General features: G+C 47.0%; 1 protein-coding gene across 1 annotated transcript in view; it reads left to right on the forward strand.

Annotated features, from left to right (window-relative positions):
• LOC310808336 (dedicator of cytokinesis protein 3-like) overlaps positions 1-23,209 on the forward strand; it is a gene marked incomplete at both ends in the record, with an annotated part of 47,533 nt that overhangs the window by 13,633 nt on the left and 10,691 nt on the right. Inside the window, 24 exons of the mRNA XM_083675181.1 lie at positions 1,675-1,823; positions 3,552-3,636; positions 5,465-5,506; positions 5,837-6,015; positions 6,412-6,493; positions 6,636-6,696; positions 7,116-7,263; positions 11,491-11,579; positions 12,429-12,554; positions 14,047-14,171; positions 14,659-14,821; positions 15,299-15,405; positions 15,609-15,780; positions 16,011-16,108; positions 16,308-16,391; positions 16,746-16,846; positions 17,111-17,192; positions 18,475-18,645; positions 19,305-19,497; positions 19,906-20,033; positions 20,660-20,806; positions 20,945-21,043; positions 22,483-22,577; positions 22,773-22,848. Coding sequence (XP_083531307.1) covers positions 1,675-1,823; positions 3,552-3,636; positions 5,465-5,506; positions 5,837-6,015; positions 6,412-6,493; positions 6,636-6,696; positions 7,116-7,263; positions 11,491-11,579; positions 12,429-12,554; positions 14,047-14,171; positions 14,659-14,821; positions 15,299-15,405; positions 15,609-15,780; positions 16,011-16,108; positions 16,308-16,391; positions 16,746-16,846; positions 17,111-17,192; positions 18,475-18,645; positions 19,305-19,497; positions 19,906-20,033; positions 20,660-20,806; positions 20,945-21,043; positions 22,483-22,577; positions 22,773-22,848 — 2,802 coding nt within the window. The remainder of the gene's footprint in view (positions 1-1,674; positions 1,824-3,551; positions 3,637-5,464; positions 5,507-5,836; positions 6,016-6,411; positions 6,494-6,635; positions 6,697-7,115; positions 7,264-11,490; positions 11,580-12,428; positions 12,555-14,046; positions 14,172-14,658; positions 14,822-15,298; positions 15,406-15,608; positions 15,781-16,010; positions 16,109-16,307; positions 16,392-16,745; positions 16,847-17,110; positions 17,193-18,474; positions 18,646-19,304; positions 19,498-19,905; positions 20,034-20,659; positions 20,807-20,944; positions 21,044-22,482; positions 22,578-22,772; positions 22,849-23,209) is intronic.

A 23,209-nucleotide genomic window follows, 5' to 3' on the forward strand; every position in this document is an offset into this window, starting at 1 on the left:
ACCCATCAGTGTTTACCTCAGAAGATTCGACGAGACAGGACCTTTAACCGACTACAGTCGTTTGCAGTTTCCGTCCACGTCGTTCAGCGCCTGATAACCCGTGATTATTCGCGAGACGCCGGGGAACCGGAAGCCATCGCGAATCGCAAACCGTTGGAGTTGAGAACACAGAATATGGCCCTTTTTCAGCGTCCCTATAGCGTGTCACTCAGACTGTCACTCCCCTCTACATGTTCATAAAGCATCTGTGTTAAACCATAAATAGTCACAGTGCCATAGATGACAGGCCTTATAGCCGTCTGAGGCAATTTCACGGTGTGTCGTTATGTCGTTGCTGTAGATCCTCGCCTGCTTTTTCTCTGTTCTGGCATCGTCTTCAAAACCCAGCGCAGCGTTATACCTTCAATCGGCATCACCACCCTTTGGAAGTGTTCACTGGGAGCCTGAAGAAAGCCTTATCCTGCTCCGTGTTCAGAGGGCGCGGAGATGCGGTTGGTGGTTGGTGGTTGGTGGGGGTTGGAGGATGGAGCCGAGCTGAGAGGTTGCCGAGCTAGCAGCATGTTTTTTACGTAACCCCCTCGCTGAGGACTGCTCATGCTCAGAGCAGCCAAGGAGCCCGAGGCAGGGCTGTGGTGATGTAACATCCTCTCAAGCTCGGCTAATGCAAACCGCTGATTTAACGCTGCTTATTTTGATACTCGCCTCCCTCTGTGCGGTAGTGGGGCCTAGTCACCGCGGTCGTCACCCATTAAAACAGGGCGTATCGCCGGCTAGATGCTGATGCGTTTTTCCCCTCAAGTGTTTTGTTTTGTCGTCCCCCCCCCCCTCGGGCTTATTGTAGACAATTAGAATTATTGGTGGTACCTCAGGGAGCAATGGCCTAAGCATAAGTGTGTATCTGTTATAATGTGCATAATTAGCCTTACAGAACAGCCGTCCGAGAGGGCTCATCAACTCTGACAAAAAGTATTTTGTTTTTCGAGTCGCTGGCAGCATTTGAGAGCATGTCCTGTTTGTGCCCTCATTAAACTTACATGAGGTTTGTAGCTGCGCTTAATCTCTACCCTTACGTCAACAAACCTGTGAGGAAATGTGGGCTTGTCAAACCGTTGGGGGGGGGGGGGGGGAAGAGAAGAGAACATGCCTCAATTTAGAAGCACTGTCCTTGCTGCTGAAATAAGTTAGTTTCCATGAAGAAAAGGGTTGATGATGAAACGAGCGATCACCAGGAGGTCCCTCATTAATTATGCCGCTGCAGCTTTCTCTCAGCGATGCTCATATTTATAAACACTGGGCAGGAAAGAGAGCATACAGGATATGCAGGAACAGCTCGTTTGTTACCCTGTCATCACCATCTCTATTATCATTTCTCCAACGATGATGTTCGACCATTTAGCAGTGTTACTTTAATCCAATGTAAAGTGCTTTCAAACCTAATGTAAACCACAATGTAAAGGCAACCCATTACCCTCAATCCACTATCTATTTAAAATGTACCATTAATGACCTGAATTTCTATAGAGCCTTTCACTGAATTTCAAAGCACTTTACATTGCAAAGGGGGGGGGAGGGGGGAACTCACCTCATCCACCACCGAGTGTGTTGATACTTGACATGTTTCTGTACGTGTGTGTGTGTGTGTGTGTGTGTGTGTGTGTGTGTGTGTCCTGACAGAAGCACAAGGTGGACCTCTTCCACAAGCTGCGTCACGTGATGAACGAGCTCATCGACCTGCGTCGGCAGCTCATCCAGGGCCACCTGGCCCAGGACCAGACCCGGGAGATCAAGAGACACATCACCGTACGGCTGGACTGGGGCAACGAGTGAGTTAGCTGGGTCGTACCGAGCACAGTTTGAGGCTCAGCTGGTAGAGCATGGCGCTAACGACGCTAAGGTCGTGGATTTGATTCCCGCTGGGACCGTATATACTGAAAAATGCACTCACTGCAATGTAAGTCGCTTTGGATAAAAGCGTTGTCAGCTACCTTTACATTTATGGCATTTAGCAGACGCCTTTATACAAAGCGACTTACAACAAATACATTTGTTTAAGTAAGTGAACAGTCATCATAAGACAAAGTAATCAATGCTCAGACCAGGGGCCATAGGCAGTCACAATGCCAAAAGCCTTTATTTATTTATTTTTAATTTAAAAAAATTTAAAAAAAAAAATTAACAAGAGAGAACTTGTACAGGGGGGTAGTGGGGGTGAAGAGGTCTCTAGGGTTGGGGTTAGGGTTAGTACATGGGGGGTAGTGGGGGTGAAGAGGTCTTTAGGAGGGCTAAATGGCATATCTTATATATATTATGATGCTGTTGCTCCTAATTCAGGACAATTCAGCAGTGATTCTTCATTCAGTAGTTGTTGTTTTCTCCATCTCATCCAGCGAAGAGCGGTAGGTGAAAAGACCATCTGTTGGTTTCGTTTGTTTTTGGAGTTTTTGTAGGTCAACTTCAGTGTGCATTTTGCCTGTAGAGGGAGACATCATAGACATATACTTAGTGTTGCACCCAGCTGGGCATGTATCTCCCAGACACGACGCGTACTGTTGTGGTCTGATCTGCTATTTGACGGTCTGAAACCATCTGGTTGTAGTTTTGTAGTACTGTAATCCACATGTTCCTGGTTGAGTGTGATATGTGTGTTATGATGCACATGTAAACGTGAGCATCCACCTGTCACATCACATTCAGGGTGTGAAGGGTACAGTCAGCTACACAAGACCTACATTTTATTTTAGTCCTGGGCTGTGGTCCTGACCAAGAGTATCATTTGTTTCTTTTTGTTCTTAAAATGTCTGCATCGTGGAACGTTATTTGGCTGTTGGAACAAGCTAATGCATGGTTCAAATAAGTCTTGCTTAGTTTATTGTGCTGTTTTGTGAGATTATAAACAATGTCATATACTGAAGAATGTCAATTCTCTTTTGCTTTCTTCCATCCTTTCCCCTCCCCTCTCTCTCTCCCTCTCTTTCTCTCCCCCCCTCTCTCTCCCTCTCTTTCTCTCCCCCTCCCCCTCTCTCTCCCTCTCTTTCTCTCCCCGCCTCCCCCCCCCTCTCTCTCTCTCTCTCTCTTTCTCTCCCCCCCTCCCCTCTCTCTTTCTCTCTTTCTCTCCCCCTCCCCCTCTCTCTCCCTCTCTTTCTCTCCCCGCCTCCCCCCCCTCTCTCTCTCTCTCTCTCTTTCTCTCCCCCCCTCCCCTCTCTCTTTCGCTCTTTCTCTCCCCCCCTCCCCTCTCTCTCTCTCTTTCTCTCCCCCTCCCCCTCTCTCTCCCTCTCTTTCTCTCCCCGCCTCCCCCCCCCTCTCTCTCTCTCTCTTTCTCTCCCCCCCCTCCCCTCTCTCTTTCTCTCTTTCTCTCCCCCCCTCCCCTCTCTCTCTCTCTCTCTCTCTTTCTCTCCCCCCCTCCTCTCTCTCTCTCTCTTTCTCTCCCCCCCCTCCCCTCTCTCCCCCCTCCCCCCTCCCCCCTCCCTCTCTCTCTCTCTTTCTCTCCCCCCCCTCCCCCCTCTCTCTCTCTCTTTCTCCCCCCTCCCCCCTCCCTCTCTCGGTGTCGCTAGGCACCTTGGCTTGGATCTTGTTCCTAGAAAAGAGTTTGAAATGGTGGATCCGGAACACATCAGCGTATCTGAGCTCTACAAAATGGTACGGTCAACATCCAGTTGGGTGGTCTTACTGTTGGTCAGAACACGACGTGCTCTTGTGTGTGGATATTATATGTGAGTGCAAATATATTACACATCGTTTCTCATGTGAACCCCCTGGGCGCTGAGCGAACACTGACCCCGCAAGCTCTGCATTTATTAGAACATTCTGTGTCTATTAATAATGTATATTTCTCAAGCATGGGGCTTCTTCTGCCTGATAGTACGAGGACATCCTAGATGTGTGGGTGTGTAATTGTATGTGGAGGTTATGTGTGAGTCTGTTGTTTGCTTTAATTCGGTGTTTATGTACAATATGTGGGCGTGTGTGTGTTTGTGTGTGTCTGTGTGCGTGCGTGTGTGTTTGTGCGTGCATGCGTATGTGTGTGTGCATGCGTGTGTGTGTGTATGCGTGTCTGCGTGCGCGCACGTGTGTGTGTGTGTGCGTGCGTGTGTGTGCGTCTGCTGCATGCACGTTTGTGTGTGTGTGTGTCTGTGAGTGCATGTGTGTGCGTGTCTGGGTGCATGCGCGTGTGTGTGTGTGTGTCTGCTGCATGTGCGTGTGTGTTTGCGTGTGTGTGTCTGTGAGCGCGTGTGTGTGTGCGTGTGTGCATGCACGCGTGTGTGTGTGTGTGTGTTGGTATGTGCGGGGACATGTGAATGTGCCGATTATCAAATCATCCGTAAGAAGGTGACTCACAAGAGGCGGCACGTTTCACGTGTCGCAGACCACGCCTCTTCACCCACCCTATTCTTCACGCCCGCGCTGCCGCCGCGTTGAGCGTGTCCTTCTCCAGGCGCGCACGTGACTCTGAGAAGCCTGAACGCTAACCAGCAACGTCCCCATAATGCACTGTGACAATTTTGGGAGAGAGCTTTGGAAAAACACACATTTGCTTATTGAAAATGAATCACATATTACAGTCCTGGTTATGTAAACCAACGTTTTTGACTCGAGACATAATTCTATAAATAAGTAATGCCTCAAATGCGCTTTGGCAAATTTTAGCTGCCGTAATGTGGGAGTTCCACATCTACCCCTCAGTGAAAGGAGATTAGAATGACTCAACCAGATCCAGAATTAGGGATATGTGATTACTGCACACCGACGCAGATGTAATGTCATGGGAGGCCATCTTTGAGATGAGAGACAGGGTCTGACCAGTAGTGGAGGGTCCATATGTCGGCCTAATACACTCTCCACCTGCCCGGCAGCCTCCTAGTACTCCTCTGCCATTTCTCTCAGCTTTGCAGGCAGATTGTTAGTGCATTAAGTGCTCTGTCCAGAAACAACAGCGTTGCTCATCCCTGCCAGAAAGCCTCCTCACTCTGTCGATGAAAGTGAGCTTGTTTTTGGCAGGGCACATGGCCTTGGCGCCTCTTCAGGTAGGAGTAGAGGAGCTCTTTAGGTTGCGGAGCAGAGAGGTGTGTGTTTGTGTGTTTGTGTGTGTGTGTGTGTGTGTGTGTGTGTGTGTGTGTGTGTGTGTGTGTGTGTGTTTGTGTGTGTGTGTGTGTGTGTGTGTGTGTGTGTTTGTGTGTTTGTGTGTGTGTGTGTGTGTGTGTAGGCTTTATCCTCTCCCCTCCCACAGGCTCACATTTTACCTCATGTGGGCTTATTTTAGGGATACAGCAACACTGAAACAGCCTCTTGGCTAAATCGGTGGGTGCATTTCTGTCAGATATTATCCAGATCCGCTGTACTGTACAACAGGTACAGTCATCGTGTGTGAGGCTGTTCTGCTGTACATGAGCAGAATTACAGTTTAGCCTCAATCCTGAATGTGAAAAAGACTAAAGACAAACGTCTCTCTCTGCCTTCTGTCCTTCAGCATGTCTCCAGCAGACACTGTGGCCAGCCAAGCACAAACCAGGTATGAACGCACTCAAAAGCTGCTTTGGCGATTAATGACTTAAATACATAAGAAATGAGACCCAAGTTGCACACCAGCATTTTGAATGATTACCACAGCTTTGAACACAAACTCAAAACACACACAGCAATGCAACACACACACACACACACACACACACACACACACACACACACACACACACACACACATATCCATTCAAGTCAAATGATCGCTTATCTGACAAAACACATCCCTGTAACGTGTCTACAGCCTTGGCAGAGTAAAGACACGTAGCATGTGTGCGGCGCGGTGGGAGAGCTACCCTGCGGTAAGGACCTGTGTTGTTAGTGTTCGTCGTCCGTTCGTTCGCAGGGTGACAGCGTGCGTCAGCGCCACGGCGACGGTTGCCGGGTTCCCGTGCCACACCATCTCTTCATCAACCTGAAGAGCTTCACCTACAACACCATCAGCGAGGACGCCGACGTCTTCTTCTCCCTCTACGACACGCGCGAGGCCAAGCAGATCAGGTACGGTGAAGGACGGCGGGACACACACATGCACACGCACAGGACAGACACACAGAAAGGACACGTACACACACACACGTGCACACACACACACACACACACACACACACACGCGCACACACACACATGCACACACACACACACACACCACACACATGAAGGACACACACAACCTTGAGAGAGGTCAAGCAGATCAGGTACTGTGGAGGACAGCAGGACACACACAGTACACACTCACACTCACACACACACACTCACACACACACACACACACACACACACAACAGGACAGATACAGTACGTGGCCAGGCTGATCTGCTGAAGTGTTTAAGTGAAGCGTTCTTCCTCAGGTTGACTGTTATTCAGCTGACATATGACACTTGCCTTCCTTCTCAGTGAGAAGTTCATGGTGAGACTGAACAAGAATGGAGGACCAAAGAACCCGGAGAAGATTGACCGTCTGTGTGCGCTCTTCACGGTAACTCCTCCTCCCTTCTCACCAGACGCTGACTACCAATCACGCCTCACAAACCCATTTAACTACACAGTATTTGTTATAATACAAACAATACTTGTTATAAGCGGCTGACTTCATTGATGTTCTTTGTGCTCCTCCTCAGGACCTGAGCAGTAAAGACCTGAAGAGAGACCTGTACATTGTTGCCCATGTCATAAGAACCGGTAAGTCACGTGGGCCAGAATATATAATGTACATACAGTACCAGTCAAATGTTTGGACACACCTTCTCATTCAGTGGTTTTTCTTTATTTTTTATTATTTTCTACATTGTAGATTAATATCGAAGACATCAAAACTATGAAGGAACACATATGGAATTATGTAGTAAAACAAAAAAGTGTTAAACAAACCAGAATATGTTTTATATTTTAGATTCTTCAAAGTAGCCACCTTTTACTTTGATGACAGCTTTGCACACTCTTGGCAAGTTTGTATCCAAACCTTTGACTGGTACTGTATGTCACAATGTTTATTTATTTACAAGCAGACCTTGGATGTGCAGAGCAGTTCTCCCCCCACAGAGCTAACGCATCATTGTTGTTGTTGTTGTTGTTGTTGTTGTTGTTGTTGTTGTGTCCAGGGCGGATGCTGTTGAATGACTCTAAGAAGGGTCCGCCCCACGTGCAGTACAGGAGGCCCTACGGCTGCGCCGTCCTGGCCATGAGCGACGTGTTCCACACCATCACCGACCTCAAAGAGGAGAAGGACTTCGTGCTCAAGGTTTACACGTGAGTTCACTAATACAACCGCTCATCACTCAGCAGATGCTCTTATTCAGAAGAACTTCAGTATCTGTAAAGTATGTATTTTATTTTAAATATGTTTTTTAGGGCATTTCTGCTTTATTGGGATAGAGATAGTAGAGATTGACAGGAAGGATGGGAGAGAGAGAGAGAGGAGGGATGACATGCAGGATATGTCGATGGCCGGAATCGAACCGGGGACCTTGCGATGATATGGTATGCGCCTTAGTGTGCTACGCCACTGAACGCCCTGGAAAATATGTATCTTGTTGCATTGAAATATGTACAGTACACATAGAAAGTCACCAGGAGGAGACTGGTAGTGTGTCATCTGTCTTTCACAAAGAAATCAGATTGTTCACAGTTAGCACCTATTATGTAACAACGTCAACCTACACTCTTACCAGAGGGGGAAAGAGTACTATAACGAATCACACTCTACTAGAAGTACTCCTACTTTAGTGAAAATGTACAGTACCAGTCAAACGTTTGGACATACCTTCTCTTTCAATGGTTTTTCTTTATTTTTTATTATTTTCTACATTGTAGATTAATATTGAAGACATCAAAACTATGAAGGAACACATATGGAATTATGCAGTAAACAAAAAAGTGTTAAACAAACCAGAATATGTTTTATATTTTAGATTCTTCAAAGTAGCCACCTTTGAGCTTTGATGACAGCGTTGCACAGTCTTGGCAAGGTGTGTCCAAACTTTTGACTGGTGCTGTACATCACTAGAAGTGAAGGTTCTATTCCAGGAAGCTCATAAGTAGCTCAGTAAATTTAAATTAAAGATAATTATTGGGTGATGAGGCTTGTGAGATCGTAGATTCATCACTTTCATAATTTTGACTATTTAGGCAATGCAGATCATTTCATATAAGGTATGGTGTAGTCCATAAAAATATAATTATATTTCTAATGTGTAATCTAACCTACCTCTGTCTGCTTTGGACATCCTGTTCTATATCTATGCTCCTGACCTCAATCCTCCTAGGTTGTCCACCTTCCTGACAATCCTTGTTGCTAACAGTGTCAATTTTTAATCTCATCTGCTGGCTGCTATAGTTAGCAGTTAGCAGTCCCTTGTTTTGTTCAACTAGCATTGGTTTGTCACACATTGATGAAAAGCAGCTGTCATTCACCAGACATCCAGCATAACCTTATTGCTGAAATACTAGGCTTTCTTCCTAAGCTTCTTGTCTTAACCTGAACACACTCCAAGTCATTCCAAGGCTTTTCCCTGGTTATTTTTAAGCAGCTGGAGGTACAGGTTGTGTGAACATATTGTGCCGACCTGGTGCGAGATAGTTTGAAGGGTGCCGTGCCCTCATGTATTGGGTCTGCTTCATTTGCAACGCACAGCGTATTGGGTGGGCGGGGTATGCGCTTAAAGGCTGATAAAAGTGCTCAGAAGGGGATAACTCCACCCACCCGGAACGACAGAGGGAACAGATCGGGTGCGCCCCAGTGATAACTCAGCTCAAGGCAAGCAGAGAGCAGAAAGCTCTGAACATTCTTGTACTCAGTAGAGATTGTTGGAAATAAAATAGCAAGGTATAATACTTCATTCAAAAGGTGAAAGTAAAAGCATTGACATTTAAAGCTACTTAAAAAATGTTAAAATCCTTGAAAAATCTTGTGAAAATGCAGTAACAAGAGTAGTTTGTTACCTTCCACCTCTGAATGTAACCTACAATGTCAGGGGTGGAAAGTAACAAACTTACTAATCTCACTGTACATGCTACCGCTTGGCGACATTATCAGAGCACACAATAATATATGCCATTTATCTGACGCTTTCATCCAAAGCGACTTACATTGCAGTGAGTGCAGACATTTCCCAGTATATACGGTCCCAGCAGGAAACAAACCCACAACCTAAGTGTTGTTAGCGCCATGCTCTACCAACTGAGCCACAGGGGACCACGACAATGTCAACTTCCATATTATGCGGATGATACTCAGTTATACATCTCTGTTGAACCAAATGATACTAATGCTATTTGCCCCCTCAGTAACTCAGTCTGTCAGCTGTTAATAAATAGATGAACAATAACTTTTTTAAAGCTAAATGAGGACAAAACTGAAAAACGGGGTATGCTTTTAAACAGCCTTGGGAATCTAACTCCCTTGATTAAGTCAGATGTTATAAGTCTTGGTGTTATCTTAGACTCTGATCTGAGTTTTAATTCCCACATTAGCAAGGTCGACAAGACGGCCTTTTTTCATCTGAGAAACATTGCCAAGGCGCGGACGTTTTTAACTCAGCGGGATGCTGAAAAACTGATTCATGCTTTTATTTCAAGCAGACTTGACTACTGTAATGCACTTTTTACTGGCCTCCCCAAGAAGTCTACAGACAGGCTCCAACTGTAACTCTACTGACAAAAACTAAGAGGAGAGAGCACATCACACCAGTCTGAGCTGCTCTGCCCTGGCTCCCTGTACCATTTAAAATTGACTTCAAAGTCCTTCTACTCATATTTGAAGCACTAAATGGGCTGGGACCCTCCTACCTTACTGATTCGCTGATCTATACGCCCTCAAGACCACCCAGGTCCTCTGCTGCTGGCTTATTGAAGGTTACTATCAAAACCCAAAAGAAAGTTGGTGATGCGGCATTTATTAACTATGCCCCTAAACTGTGGAATACCGTTGCTCAAGAAATCAGGGTAGCAAGCTCAATAAACATCTTTAAGCGGCAGTTAAAAACCTATTTCTTCAATTTGGATTTCAATTAGCATTTTAACTATGCTGCTATCTCTGCTGATTTTATTGTATTGATCAACTATCTATGCAACTAGATTGAGTGATGCTGCTTTTATTGTACTGATTAATTATGTTATAGTTGTTTTTGTTTTTAATCTCATCTTGCACTGTATTGTACAGAACTCTGCTGATGTTTTGGTTGTTCTCATTTTTTAATCTGTTCCTTTTTCTTTCTTTTGCGCGGTATTGTACAGCACTTTGAGCTGCGTTCTTATATATGAAAGGTGCTATATAAATAAAAGCGTATTATTACTTTAATTGTTAATTAATTGTACTGTAAAGACTGTCACTGTACTGAACTACCATGTTTATACAGGATAACGTATCAACGCCACTTACTGCTGTATTTCTTGAGACAAGGATGTCGTATGAATGTTGTACGAATGTTGTACGAATGTTGTACGAATGTTCTCCATGACAACCCAAGGCTCCGCTGTGATGATGTGTTGTATGTTTTGACCAGAATGATAATGAAGTGTCCTCTGGAAAATCAATAGCTGCTCACCCCTGGCCTAAGATTGTTCTCCTGGCGTGATGTGAATCTGGCTGACTCCGTTAGGCACTGCCAGGGAGGGCCACTGCCAGGGAGGGCCACTGCCAGGGAGGGCCACTGCCAGGGAGGGCCACTCCTGTACCCCGGCCAACCAATGAAGAGATGAGGCCGAGAGGCAGAGAGAGACATCACACTTAGATAAATGAACAAAGTTAGAGGACAAAGTTTGAGGAGGAGGAGAAAATAACACAAAGCTAAGCATTCTTTGCTGTGTCGTGACTCAACGACTGTTGCGTCTCCTGTCGTCCTGTGCTCCCCCTGTCTTCCTCAGCGTCGGGCCTGCGCTGCACGCGGTCTGATGACGCCCTGCTGCTGAGTTCAGTTGTACAACTTAATACTTTTTAAACTCACTTTTCCCATCGTTATCTATTTGAACAGCTTGACGACATTAACACGCTGTGCTCTATGAAATAAAGAATATTACTATTGTGATTACCGCTCTTTATGGAGTGAAGAATTACCGTTGTAACTGTTGTTCAGTCCATCCCCATTTTCGGAGGGAAAGCGCACCTCCATTTGCAAAAGCGAGCAGCAATTCAGTGCAGAGCTGCTGCCTCTAAACTGTCCGCTCCTGTAAGGCTCCAGTCCTTGCGTTTCCCCTTGCCTCTCCCAGGGGCCTACGGGCCCACGGTAATGAAAAAGGCTGGTGGAGAGCTGGCTGTCAGCTTAGCTTAGCGCGCGGTACGCTTGGGGTAATGTGCTGCTTGATAGCGTCTCCCTCCCCCCCCTCCCCAAACTACCTTTTTCTCCAGGAGGAAAACGGTTCTGGGACACACGCTGTTCGGTTTGTCCCTCGTCAACTGTCCCCGTCCCTCCATCTGTCCCCCGCTAATGTGTGTGTCGTTAACGGTTTCCCTCCGTCTCGTTCTCTCCCCCCCCTCAGATGCAACAACGAGAACGAGTGGTTCCAGATTCAGGAGAACATCATTCGCAAGTCCAGCACCAAGTACTCGGCCCCCAGTACCAACTACGGTAAATATGGTGTTGGTGCGTTTTCTGTTCAGACAACAGGTGTCAGTCGTCATAAGGACTGATGATTGGCTAGACACAACACAAGCTAGTCATAGGAGTTGGCTGGAGCACATTCCGATCCAGAGCCAAGGCAAGTGATTCATGTGTTGAGACTGAAAATGACCAGTTACATTGCTTCTCAGTGAACCTGGCTCTGACCGTCTCTCCGAGGTTCCCCAAGGTTGAATCAAATATTCATGGTCATAACGTGGTATTGATCAGTGTGTCCATGATAATCACCATTCAGGATAAGCCGAAGGAAAGGGTTATGATTATTGATGGTTCAGTGCAAGGTTACTAGCAGACAGACTTGAGAGCTGTTTCTGGCCGAATAGAATCACGGTTGGAAGGAGATCACATCACTGTTCCTCAGCGTTTTTTCAGCGACTAACACTGTAGCATAATGTGAGTCACCAGATTCACTCAGCTGGCCATGTACCCAACCCTTATTTTTTCTTTTTCTAATTCCCTATTGCCACACCACATCTCTCTCTTTTCTCCTTGCTCTGACTACATCTCTCCATCCATGCTCCTGTCTGTCTCTCACTCCCCCGCACTCTGACTAATGTCCCTTAAATACCCCTCTGTTCCTCCCTCCCTCCCTCCCTCCCTCCCTCCCTCCCTCCCTCCCCTTCTCCCTTTTTTCGGTCTCTCTTTCTTTCCTCTCTCCCTTCCCTCTTTTCTACGCCCCCTCTGTCTCACTCTCTCTCTTCCCCTCGCTCCCCCTCCCTTCTTTCCCCCTCTCCCGCTCTCCCTAACCTTCCCTTCACTACCGCCCCCCCTCCCCCCACCACCCCCACCCCTTCCCAGGCCTCATCATCTCTCTGCAGCTGCTGCGGGGTGAGTTGGAGCAGATCAGACGAGAGAACCAGGCTGTGTTCAGCAGAGCCCTGGCTCTCACGCGCAAGCTCGGCTTCCCCGACGTCATCCTGCCAGGTGAGGGCGCAGGGAGCAGGGGGTTGGGGGGTTGTGGGGGGATGGGGGGTTCGGGTGGGGGGGTGGCGGGTTGTGGAGGTTGGGGGGGTTGTGAGGGATTGGGGTGGGGGGGTGGCGGGTGGTGGTTGGGGGGGGGGGGGGTTGGAGGGGGATGGGGGGTTGGGCTGGGGGGGTGGCGGGTTGTGGAGGTTGGGGGGGTTGTGGGGGATTGGGGTGGGGGGGTGGCGGGTGGTGGTTGGGGGGGGGGGGGGATTGGGAGGGATGGGGTAAAGGCTGAGGGGTGAGGAGCCGGGGGTGAGGGTCTAACGAAAAGGGGGTAAGGGGTATGAGCATGGTTAGGTGAGGGAGGAGGGAGGAGGGGTAATGAACAGGGGTAGAGGGTAAAGGGGGTAAGGGGTATGAGGCCGTCCATCACATGTACAGTGTTTCAGTGGATGAAGAAGGAGGCCGGCCACAGTCCACCAGGCCATCGCATGTCTAATAAAAACGTTTGGTTGTAGTTCGGTTGTAGTTCGACCGGTGCTGAGGAAATATAGGCCACTATGCCCACGCTACAGCTGCTCACTACAGGCAGTCGGGTCACAGAAAACAACAGGTCTTCAAAGGCTGTGTGTGTCTGTGTGTGTGTGTGTGTGTGTGTGTGTCTGTGTGTCTGTCTGTCTGTGTCTGTGTGTGTGTGTGTGTCTGTGTGTGTCTGTGTGTGTGTGTGTCTGTGTGTGTGTCTGTGTGTGTGTGTGTGTGTGTGTGTCTGTGTGTCTGTGTGTCTGTGTGTGTGTGTGTGTGTGTGTGTGTGTGTGTGTGTGTGTGTGTGTGTGTGTGTGTGTGAGCATGTTTATTTCTGTTAGTTTCATCAGCCAGTGTCTCTCCTCTAGGCCTGTATTGAGAGTGATACTACAGTACACACCTTCCTTCTACTCCCTCTACTCCAGTCTGAAATACCTCCCAACATCAGTGACTCTCAGTGACTCATCTGTCCCCAAGGAAATGACATAGATATAAATAACAGTAATCTTATCTTATAAATAACTGCAATATCACCTTCCCCAGTAGTCATTGATACCCCTTCTATGAAGCACTGACCTCACAGGGGAGGTTGAGAGTTATGAGCTTATGTGTGTTGCATCTCACAAAGGCAATATTTCATTGACAAGAACAATAAGTGCATTGCATAGTGTCAGCGCCGCATCATCCTAATTCATGTTGACCACTGTCGCCCCGTCCTCACACCGGGGGATCCCTTGTGGCCCCAGGTCTTCTGAAACCTCTGTCTTCATGTACACGTAACTTATTCACAGCATAGGGGAGAGGAGTTTTGTCCGAGGCGCAAGATGTCATTCTCCTGTAGGCATCTGTGAGCGCTGTTTTTCTGAGCGGTAGTGACACTGTGGCAGGGGAGGCCTGGGAGAACACTCTAGAACACAGGCGCCGCGTTAGCAATCACGGTCCGCCTGTGTCAGTAACCACGGTTACTATGCCTGTGCCTGTATTCAAGGGGACACTCGTAACGACCTGTACCTGACCCTGGAGCGAGGGGACTTTGAAAGGGGGGGCAAGAGCGTCCAGAAGAACATCGAGGTCACCGTCTACGTGCTCTACGCCGATGGGGACACACTCAAAGTAAGGGACAATATTTGTGTTTTTGTTTTTTTCAGTTAACCTTTAGTCCTTCTGTTCGTCCATCCATCCATCCATCCATCATCCATCCATCCATCCATCTAATCCATCCATCCATCCATCCATCCATCCATCCATCTAATCCATCCATCCATCCATCCATCTAATCCATCCATCCATCCATCCATCATCCATCCATCATCCATCCATCCATCCATCCATCCATCTAATCCAATCCAATCCATCCATCCATCCATCCATCTAATCCATCCATCATCCATCCATCTAATCCATCCATCCATCCATCCATCCATCCATCCATCCATCCATCCATCTAATCCATCCAATCCAATCCAATCCATCCATCCATCCATCCATCCATCTAATCCATCCATCATCCATCCATCCATCCATCCATCCATCCATCCATCCATCCATCCATCCATCCATCCACCCGTTGTGAGAGAATCTCTCCTCTCTTCCCCGTCAGGACTGTATCAGTTTGGGCAGCGGGGAGCCCAACACCAGTGAACACCGCTCCTTCGTCCTCTACCACAACAACAGTCCTCGCTGGAGTGAGATGGTCAAGCTGCCCATCCCCATCGACCGCTTCAGAGGGTCCCATCTGCGCTTTGAGTTCCGTCACTGCTCCAGTGAGTTTGGACACACCTTCTCATTCAATGTTTTTTCTTTATTTATTTTTTTATTATTTTCTACATTGTAGATTAATATTGAAGACATCAAAACTATGAAGGAACACATATGGAATTATGTAGTCAACAAAAAAGTGTTAAACAAACCAGAATATGTTTTATATTTTAGATCCTTCAAAGTAGCCACCTTTTGCTTTGATGACAGCTTTGCACACTCTTGGCAAGTTTGTGTCCAGACTTTTGACTGGTACTGTACCTGCCCAAGTATAGTACAGTGTGTCCCAAATGATGGGTCAGAAAGGCCCATGGATGCAATGAGGCCAGTACCTCTTGGTTGTGTCATCACAGCTAAAGTCTTAGATGTGTTTGTATTTGGCACAGCAGTTCAGCATGGTGTGTATTGCATGCGGTGTGTATTGCATGCGGTGTGTATTGTAGATGGTATTGTGTGTATGATGCCTTCGCGTCTCTCCTCAGCTAAAGACAAGGGGGAGAAGAAGCTGTTCGGCTTCGCCTTCACTCCACTGATGAGAGAGGATGGGACCACGCTGTCAGACGAGAGCCACGAGCTCTACGTCTACAAGGTCAGGACATCATCAGCACAAACACACATATTAACACTTGCAAAAAGATAACATCTGATATTACAGAAATCAAGAATACAGAGGGGAACTCACAGAAGTTCAACTTGTACAGTTACACTCTCGATGATCTTCACTGCTGAGCATTTGATATGGGACACCTGAATCTAATGCATTTTCCTCTCTTTCGTCCCCGTGTTCATCAGTGTGATGAAAGTGCCACCTTCAGTAACCAGGGGCTGTACCTGAGTATGCCCTGCTGTAAGGAGGACTTCAACAGCTGCCCCAACCTGCCCTCCAGCCTGCCCTTCCAGAGGAGCCCCAAGGAGACCTTCTGGGTGTCCACTCAGCTCTGCTCCACCAAACTCACACAGAACGGTAAGGCTAACCCATTAGCTATGCACCTATACACTAGCTTTACATCTATACACTAGTTTTACATCTATACATTAGTTTTACATCTATACACTAGCTTTACACCTATACACTAGCTATACATCTCGCCAGACTCACATTGCTAAAACAGTAGTGGTAACTCACTGTAACATTTCAATAAAACCTCACACATTCTATTCTATTCTATTCTATTCTATTCTATTCTATCCCAGTGGACCTGCTGGCCCTGCTGAACTGGAAGGCCCATCCTGACAGAGTCTTGGACATCCTGGGCCGTCTACGCCACATCAACGGAGAGGAGATTATCAAGGTTCGTTTCCACTCTTCCATTGATCTCATTGATCTTATTGATCTTATTGATCTTACTGATCTTCAGATACGGAGCTGATGCGCCTTAGAGAGGTGCGGTGAGACCACATTATCAGAAACTGTAGTTTGTGGTTTAGTTACGGTCGTCACGGTGACAGAGATGTGTGTATTGTGTGTGAGCTGGTCCCTCTCTCCTGCAGTTCCTGAGGGATGTCCTGGACACGCTCTTTTGTCTCCTGGATGACAACACAGATAAATACGGCCCACTGGTTTTCCAGTCATTGGTAAGACAAGATAGATAGATCGCATTCTTAAAGAAACACAATGCTGTAGTCATGCAATGAATAACTCATGTGAGAGTGTGTGTGTGTGTGTGTGTGTGTGTGTGTGTGTGTGTGTGTGTGTGTGTGTGTGTGTGTGACCCCATGCAAACATACATGCGAACATGCATGACTGCATGGAGTTATGTGTGTGTGTGTGTGTGTGTGTGTGTGTGTGTGTGTGCGTACACGTGTGTGTTAATTCCATACATTCCATACATTAATCATGTATCAATCATTAAAAACATGTTAAGCACTCACACCTCACCCTGGCAGTTCCCTGAACCCCCCCTGTGCTCTCTATCTGTCTGTGCTCAGGTGTTCATCATCAACCTGCTCAGGGACAGTCGCTTCTACCACTTCAGGCCTGTTATGGACTCTTACATCCAGAACCACTTCTCAGGGGCTCTGGCCTACAAGTAATGACACCATTACTACATTATGTACCATTAGAACATTAGACAGAAGAACATTAGAACATTAGACAGAAGAACATTAGAACATTAGAACATTAGACAGAAGAACATTAGAACATTAGACAGAAGAACATTAGAACATTAGAACAGGCCTCGCTATGACGGTAATGCATGGAGGTGGGGTGGTCTATGGTTTCATGTTATCTAGAGGGAGACCAGACCATACAGAAGTTTATGTTGCTCATCGTTGTACATGTGGACTTGTAGGGAGCTGATCCGCTGTCTGAAGTGGTACATGGACCGCTCAGCTGAGGTGGTCCGACAAGACCACATCCAGGAGGCCATGAGGGTAAGGCTCGCCATGTACTCATCAGAGAACATCTTTGAAAGGGAAAAAAAATAACTTTTTATACTTTATAAACTGATGCCTGTGTGGAAATGTCATTGAATCATAACTGAAACAACAGTATTGTACAAACTGCTCAAATTTCTACTTTTTCTTCCACACATCCCACTGGTTGAGGTACTGGGCTGAACAGCCCAGATGTGGTTTATTAGTTGGACACAGAAATGGAGAATGGTCAGATGAAGGGTGTAGTCTGAAGCCACCGTGGGTTCCGGCCAGAGAAAGGCTAGGGATCAAGGCAGGAAGCAATCAATATAGCAGGAACCAGTCATCAATAGTCCCTCTACAGTACATACTGTAGGTATTGATTTGTCTGCCGTTATGGGAATTCTAAGTATCGTCATGTAAATTCTAACACTGAACAAATATTCCACAAGAGTCAAGAGTATAGCAAAGCAATCTTCTTCTTTAGTGTGCAGAGAAAACGTCTCACCGCCTTATGAGAGGCAGCCAGAGGAGTTCCAAACTTGACTAGTTTCAGTTATAGTTTTATACAGTTCTCCACAGGAGAATCAGTCATGGGACACAGCCGTTTCTTATTGGTCAATCCAAGTTCTTTAAAGCGCGATGTCATCATAATTTGACAAGCTCAGTTCTGCAATTTTCATCACTCTGCATTACAAGGTTGATTATATTCCAAGATATTAATTCTAGTTTACTCTTTGAGTATACTGATGATACTGGGGTCATGTAATAGGGTACATTCTATAACAAAGGCTAAAGACGGGGGCTATTTCTGTCATCCTTTTAGTTTCCTCTTAAACATTGACATCTTTGTCCAGTGAATGATCATTGGCACATTGTGTAAATGTTGAAGAGAGAAAGGAAGCATAACATAAACAGCTTAGTCTGTAGCCTTTGTCAATCACTGGCCAATGAGAATGAAGAAATACTGTACTATGCCAATGGATTTACACCTTGTCATGACATTATAAGATATAATATCCATATGTACTGCACTGAAAAATAAAGGCCTTTGGATTTCCGTAAAAAAAAAAAAAAGAGATGTTTATATCGGTTCCACACGATTGAAATGTGTTTAATCGTTCAATCAACACAAATTATCTTCTTTGATTAAACACATTTGTGTTAATTAAACACATTTCAGTCATGTGGAACCAATATAAATGTTTTTTTTTTTTTTTTTACGTAAATCCAAAGTCCTAATTTTTTTTTTGTTCAGTGTGTAATTGCCATCCTTCTCTTCCCTCTCTCCCCCCCCCAGGCTCTGGAGTACCTGTTCAAGTTTATCGTCCAGTCTCGGATCCTCTACTCTCGGGCCACCTGTGGGATGGAGGAGGAGCAGTTCCAGGCCAGCATCCAGGAGCTCTTCCAGTCCATCCGCTTCGTCCTGAGCTTGGACAGCCGCAGCTCCGAGACTCTGGTCTTCACACAGGTTAGACAACCTCCCCGCCACTTCCTGTCCCGGGGCGGTCATAACCTCCTGTATGAGGCTCAGCTCTGCACACTAGTCTGGCACTTCTGGGGTCTTGGTCATTGGTGATTCTGTTTTGGTGCATGGAGGAATCGTGTCTCTGGGGTTATTGTGGGCATTTGTGGCTTTATTGACTGTTTCTGTTGAGTTTGATTTGATACAATTTCAGTTAATTCGTCGTTTGTTTAATGTGTTGTTTTTTTATTTCTGTGTAATTTGTAATTTCTGTTTCTATGTATCACTTTATTTTTTTTGCTCTGAGTGAAGGAGTGTGATCAGCTGCATGCCTCTCTATGGTTGTCACGCTCCTGTGCTCTCGCCTGTCTCAGTAAGTCACAGCGCCCCCTTGTGTTGGTCCTCTTGTGGAGCCCGCCTACTGGAGTAGGATGACGTTGCCTTTAGACACTGATCTAGTTTAGATCAGGCTCCATCCCAGTACAAACGAAGCACCAAGCTTGATGTTTCCCCATGGTGTCTATGTGTCTCCCGGCTCGCTTCACACTGATGTTATTCTTGTTGTGTTCCTTTCTGAGAATAGTTCTCTTTATAATGTAATAACAATGCAACCGTGTCTTATTTGTTGCTTTCTTTCTCTCTCTTTCTCTCTCTCTACCTCCTAGGCTGCGTTGTTGAACAGTTTCCCAGACATCTTTGATGAGCTGCTGCAGATGTTCACGGTCCAGGAGGTGGCTGAGTACGTGAGGGGGACCCTGGGGAGCATGCCCAGTACAGTGGACATCGGCCAGTCGATGGACGTGGTCAAACTGCAGTCCATCGCCCGCACCGTGGAGAGCCGCCTCTTCTTTTTCCCTGGTAAGCCAAGAGGGCCACAGGATAAACACTGAAAACCCACTCAGTGTTAAATGCTTTCAAAGTGCTCTCTCTCTCTCAACGGGTTGGGTTTTGACCTCGTACTCGCTCTTTGTCCTAACAAAGATTAAAAAGAACACAGAGAGGCTGAAAGACAAGGGTAAAAGCCAGTTAAATCTGACGAGTAGAGGTATGCAGTATTATTTGTGTAATACTCGCCTCTCTCTGTTTTTCCCTCTGCTTTCTCCCCCTCTATCTCTCCCTGTCTCTCTCTCCTCTCCCCCCTCTATCTCTCCCTGTCTCTCTCCTCTCCCCCCCTCTCTCTCTCCTCTCCTCCCTCTATCTCTCCCTGTCTCTCTCTCTCTCTCCCCTCTCTCTCTCTCCTCTCCCCCCTCTCTCTCTCCCTGTCAGAGTCTCGTAGTATCTTGCTGCCAGTGGTGTTACATCACATCCACCTGCACCTCCGCCAGCAGAGGGAGCTGCTGATCTGCTCCGGGATTCTGACCAGCATCTTCAACATCATCAAGACCAGCGCTTTGGTACGGTACACAGCCGCCCAAATCAGACTCTCCGTTAGTCTTTGACCAAGTCAGGATTCTAAAACACAAATGGGATTCTGAACTCTGAATTGACTGTGACAGATGCTGACATTGTACCATGGATATGAAACTCACTCACAGCACAAAAACACTACATACTGCATCTATAGTTATTCCCTCTAACCCACCTGATGAACATCCAGTCACGCCCGGCATGCTTTGCTGTTTGGAATGTAGATCAGTTGTTCAGTAAGTACTGCCATGGCTTGTTAGTGCAATCACGTTGTCCTTGTTTGGGCATTAAGCCACTATTATGTAGACTACCTTAAGATTAATGTTGAATTCATCTTTTTAAAAGGTCGATTGAGTAGCACACAGTATACCCATCAATTATTCATTGGATGTTGTGCTCTCTCTCTCTCTCTCTCTCTTTCTCTCCCCCTCCTCTCTCTCTCTCTCTCTCTCTCCCTCTCTCTCTCTCTCTCTCTCTCTCCCTCCTCACTCTCTCTCTCTCTCTCTCTCTCTCTCTCTCTCTCTCTCTCTCTCTCTCTCTCTCTCTCTCTCTCCCCTCCCTCTCTCTCCCTCCCCCCCCCCCCTCTCTCTCCCTCCCTCCCCCCCTCCCTCAGGAGTCCTCTGTGCAGGAGGAGGTGGAGATGATGGTGGAGAGTCTGTTGGACGTGCTGCTACAGACTCTGCTGTCCATCATGAGCAAGTCCCAGTCCCTGGAGACAGCCAGGGGGCAGCGCTGTCCCCAGTGCACTGCTGAGATCACGGTGAGCCTGTCTGTGGCTCTGGTACCCTTCACTCACGCCACTTTGAGATGTTATATATGCGCTTTGAGATCGAGAAAGTACAATAAAAAGATCCAGATACGTCCGTTCTATTTTTGCTCTGCCTTTCTGTTTCTCTAGGGGGAGTACGTTTCCTGTCTCCTGTCTCTGCTGAGGCAGATGACAGAGATCAACTTCCACCATCTACTGAATAACTTCCACAGCAAAGAGGAGCTGAAGGTGAGAGGGCCACCGCTCTGTCAAGTCAAGTCTCCTTTATTTCTCATTACAGTGAATACAAGCATACGAAACGCCAGAGGCAGAGCAGCTCCACAACATCAATCAACACCAACAATAGAATGTAATAAGGACAATAGATCAAATATAAAATATAAACATTGACAGTAATAAACAGTAAATACAGTATATAAAAAAAATATATAGACAGATTGCAGATTTTTATGCAGCAGTAAAGGGAGTAAGTGTAGAGTGCAGAGTTATAATTAGGTAGTAACACAGGGGAGGGTATGTATGGTGGTAACACAGGGGAGGGTATGTATGGTGGTAACACAGGGGAGGGTGGGCTGTATGGTGGTAACACAGGGGAGGGTATGTATGGTAGTAACACAGGGGAGGGTATGTATGGTGGTAACACAGGGGAGGGTATGTATGGTAGTAACACAGGGGAGGGTATGTATGGTAGTAACACAGGGGAGGGTGGGCTGTATGGTGGTAACACAGGGGAGGGTATGTATGGTAGTAACACAGGGGAGGGTATGTATGGTAGTAACACAGGGGAGGGTGGGCTGTATGGTAGTAACACAGGGGAGGGTATGTATGGTAGTAACACAGGGGAGGGTATGTATGGTGGTAACACAGGGGAGGGTATGTATGGTGGTAACACAGGGGAGGGTATGTATGGTAGTAACACAGGGGAGGGTATGTATGGTGGTAACACAGGGGAGGGTATGTATGGTGGTAACACAGGGGAGGGTATGTATGGTAGTAACACAGGGGAGGGTATGTATGGTAGTAACACAGGGGAGGGTATGTATGGTAGTAACACAGGGGAGGGTATGTATGGTAGTAACACAGGGAGGGTGGGCTGTATGGTGGTAACACAGGGGAGGGTATGTATGGTAGTAACACAGGGGAGGGTGGGCTGTATGGTGGTAACACAGGGGAGGGTATGTATGGTAGTAACACAGGGGAGGGTGGGCTGTATGGTGGTAACACAGGGGAGGGTGGGCTGTATGGTGGTAACACAGGGGAGGGTATGTATGGTGGTAACACAGGGGAGGGTGGGCTGTATGGTAGTAACACAGGGGAGGGTATGTATGGTAGTAACACAGGGGAGGGTGGGCTGTATGGTAGTAACACAGGGGAGGGTGGGCTGTATGGTGGTAACACAGGGGAGGGTGTTATTATTATTATTATTTATTTATTTATTTTTTAGAAACTTGTACAGGGGGGTAGTGGGGGTGAAGAGGTCTTTAGGAGGGACCGTTAAGATGTAGCCTGAAGAGATGGGTCTTCAATCTACAGCGGAAGATTGCTAGTGACTCTGCAGGCAGACTTACTGACTACTTTATAGCCCACTGTTGTGAAAGTCTGTGATCCATATCCACAGGTTCTAAACGTATATAATACAATCCATTCCTCCTGTCTGTTTCTTCCAGGAGTTCCTGTTGAAAATCTTCTGTGTGTTCCGGAATCTGATGAAGCTCACCATCTTCCCCCGGGACTGGAGTGTCATGAGGCTCCTGACCAGTCAGTAAGTCTGCCTCACGATGTGTGACCAGTCCTGTTTCTATCACACTACTTCCATACACGGCATCCGCAGATAAGGGAGAGAAAAATAAGAACCTAGGCAAGAGATAAAGACTCCTCCCGATACCTCACATTTTGTTTTATCATCTATTCTTGGCACTTAGCACTTAAGGGGTTATGTTCCCTGCGTCTTTTGCAGTATCATCGTGGCGACAACGCAGTACCTGTCTCCGGCGTTACACAAGAACTTCTCCGAGGCGGATTTTGACTTCAAGGTGTGTGCTTCTGCAGACGACTACAAACTGTCATGTTTAACAGCAGCAGAATGCAAGTAAACAAGAGAGCCTTGAGTATCCTGGAGAAGTGAAGCCTGCATCACCAAGAGGCGGCAGCTTTACTCAATATGGGTTCCTAACCGCAGTATGCTGTCATCCTCTGAGCTGTGTGTGTGGGTGGGTGGGTGGGTGTGTGTGGGTGTGGGTGTGGGTGTGGGTGGGTGGGTGGGTGGGTGGGTGGGTGGGTGTGGATGTGGGTGTGGGTGTGGGTGGGTGGGTGGGTGGGTGGGTGGGTGGGTGTGGATGTGGGTGTGGGTGTGGGTGGGTGGGTGGGTGGGTGGGTGGGTGGGTGGGTGGGTGT

The sequence above is a fragment of the Argentina silus genome, assembly GCF_951799395.1.
Source record: "Argentina silus genome assembly, chromosome: 8".
Lineage (NCBI taxonomy): Eukaryota > Metazoa > Chordata > Actinopteri > Argentiniformes > Argentinidae > Argentina > Argentina silus.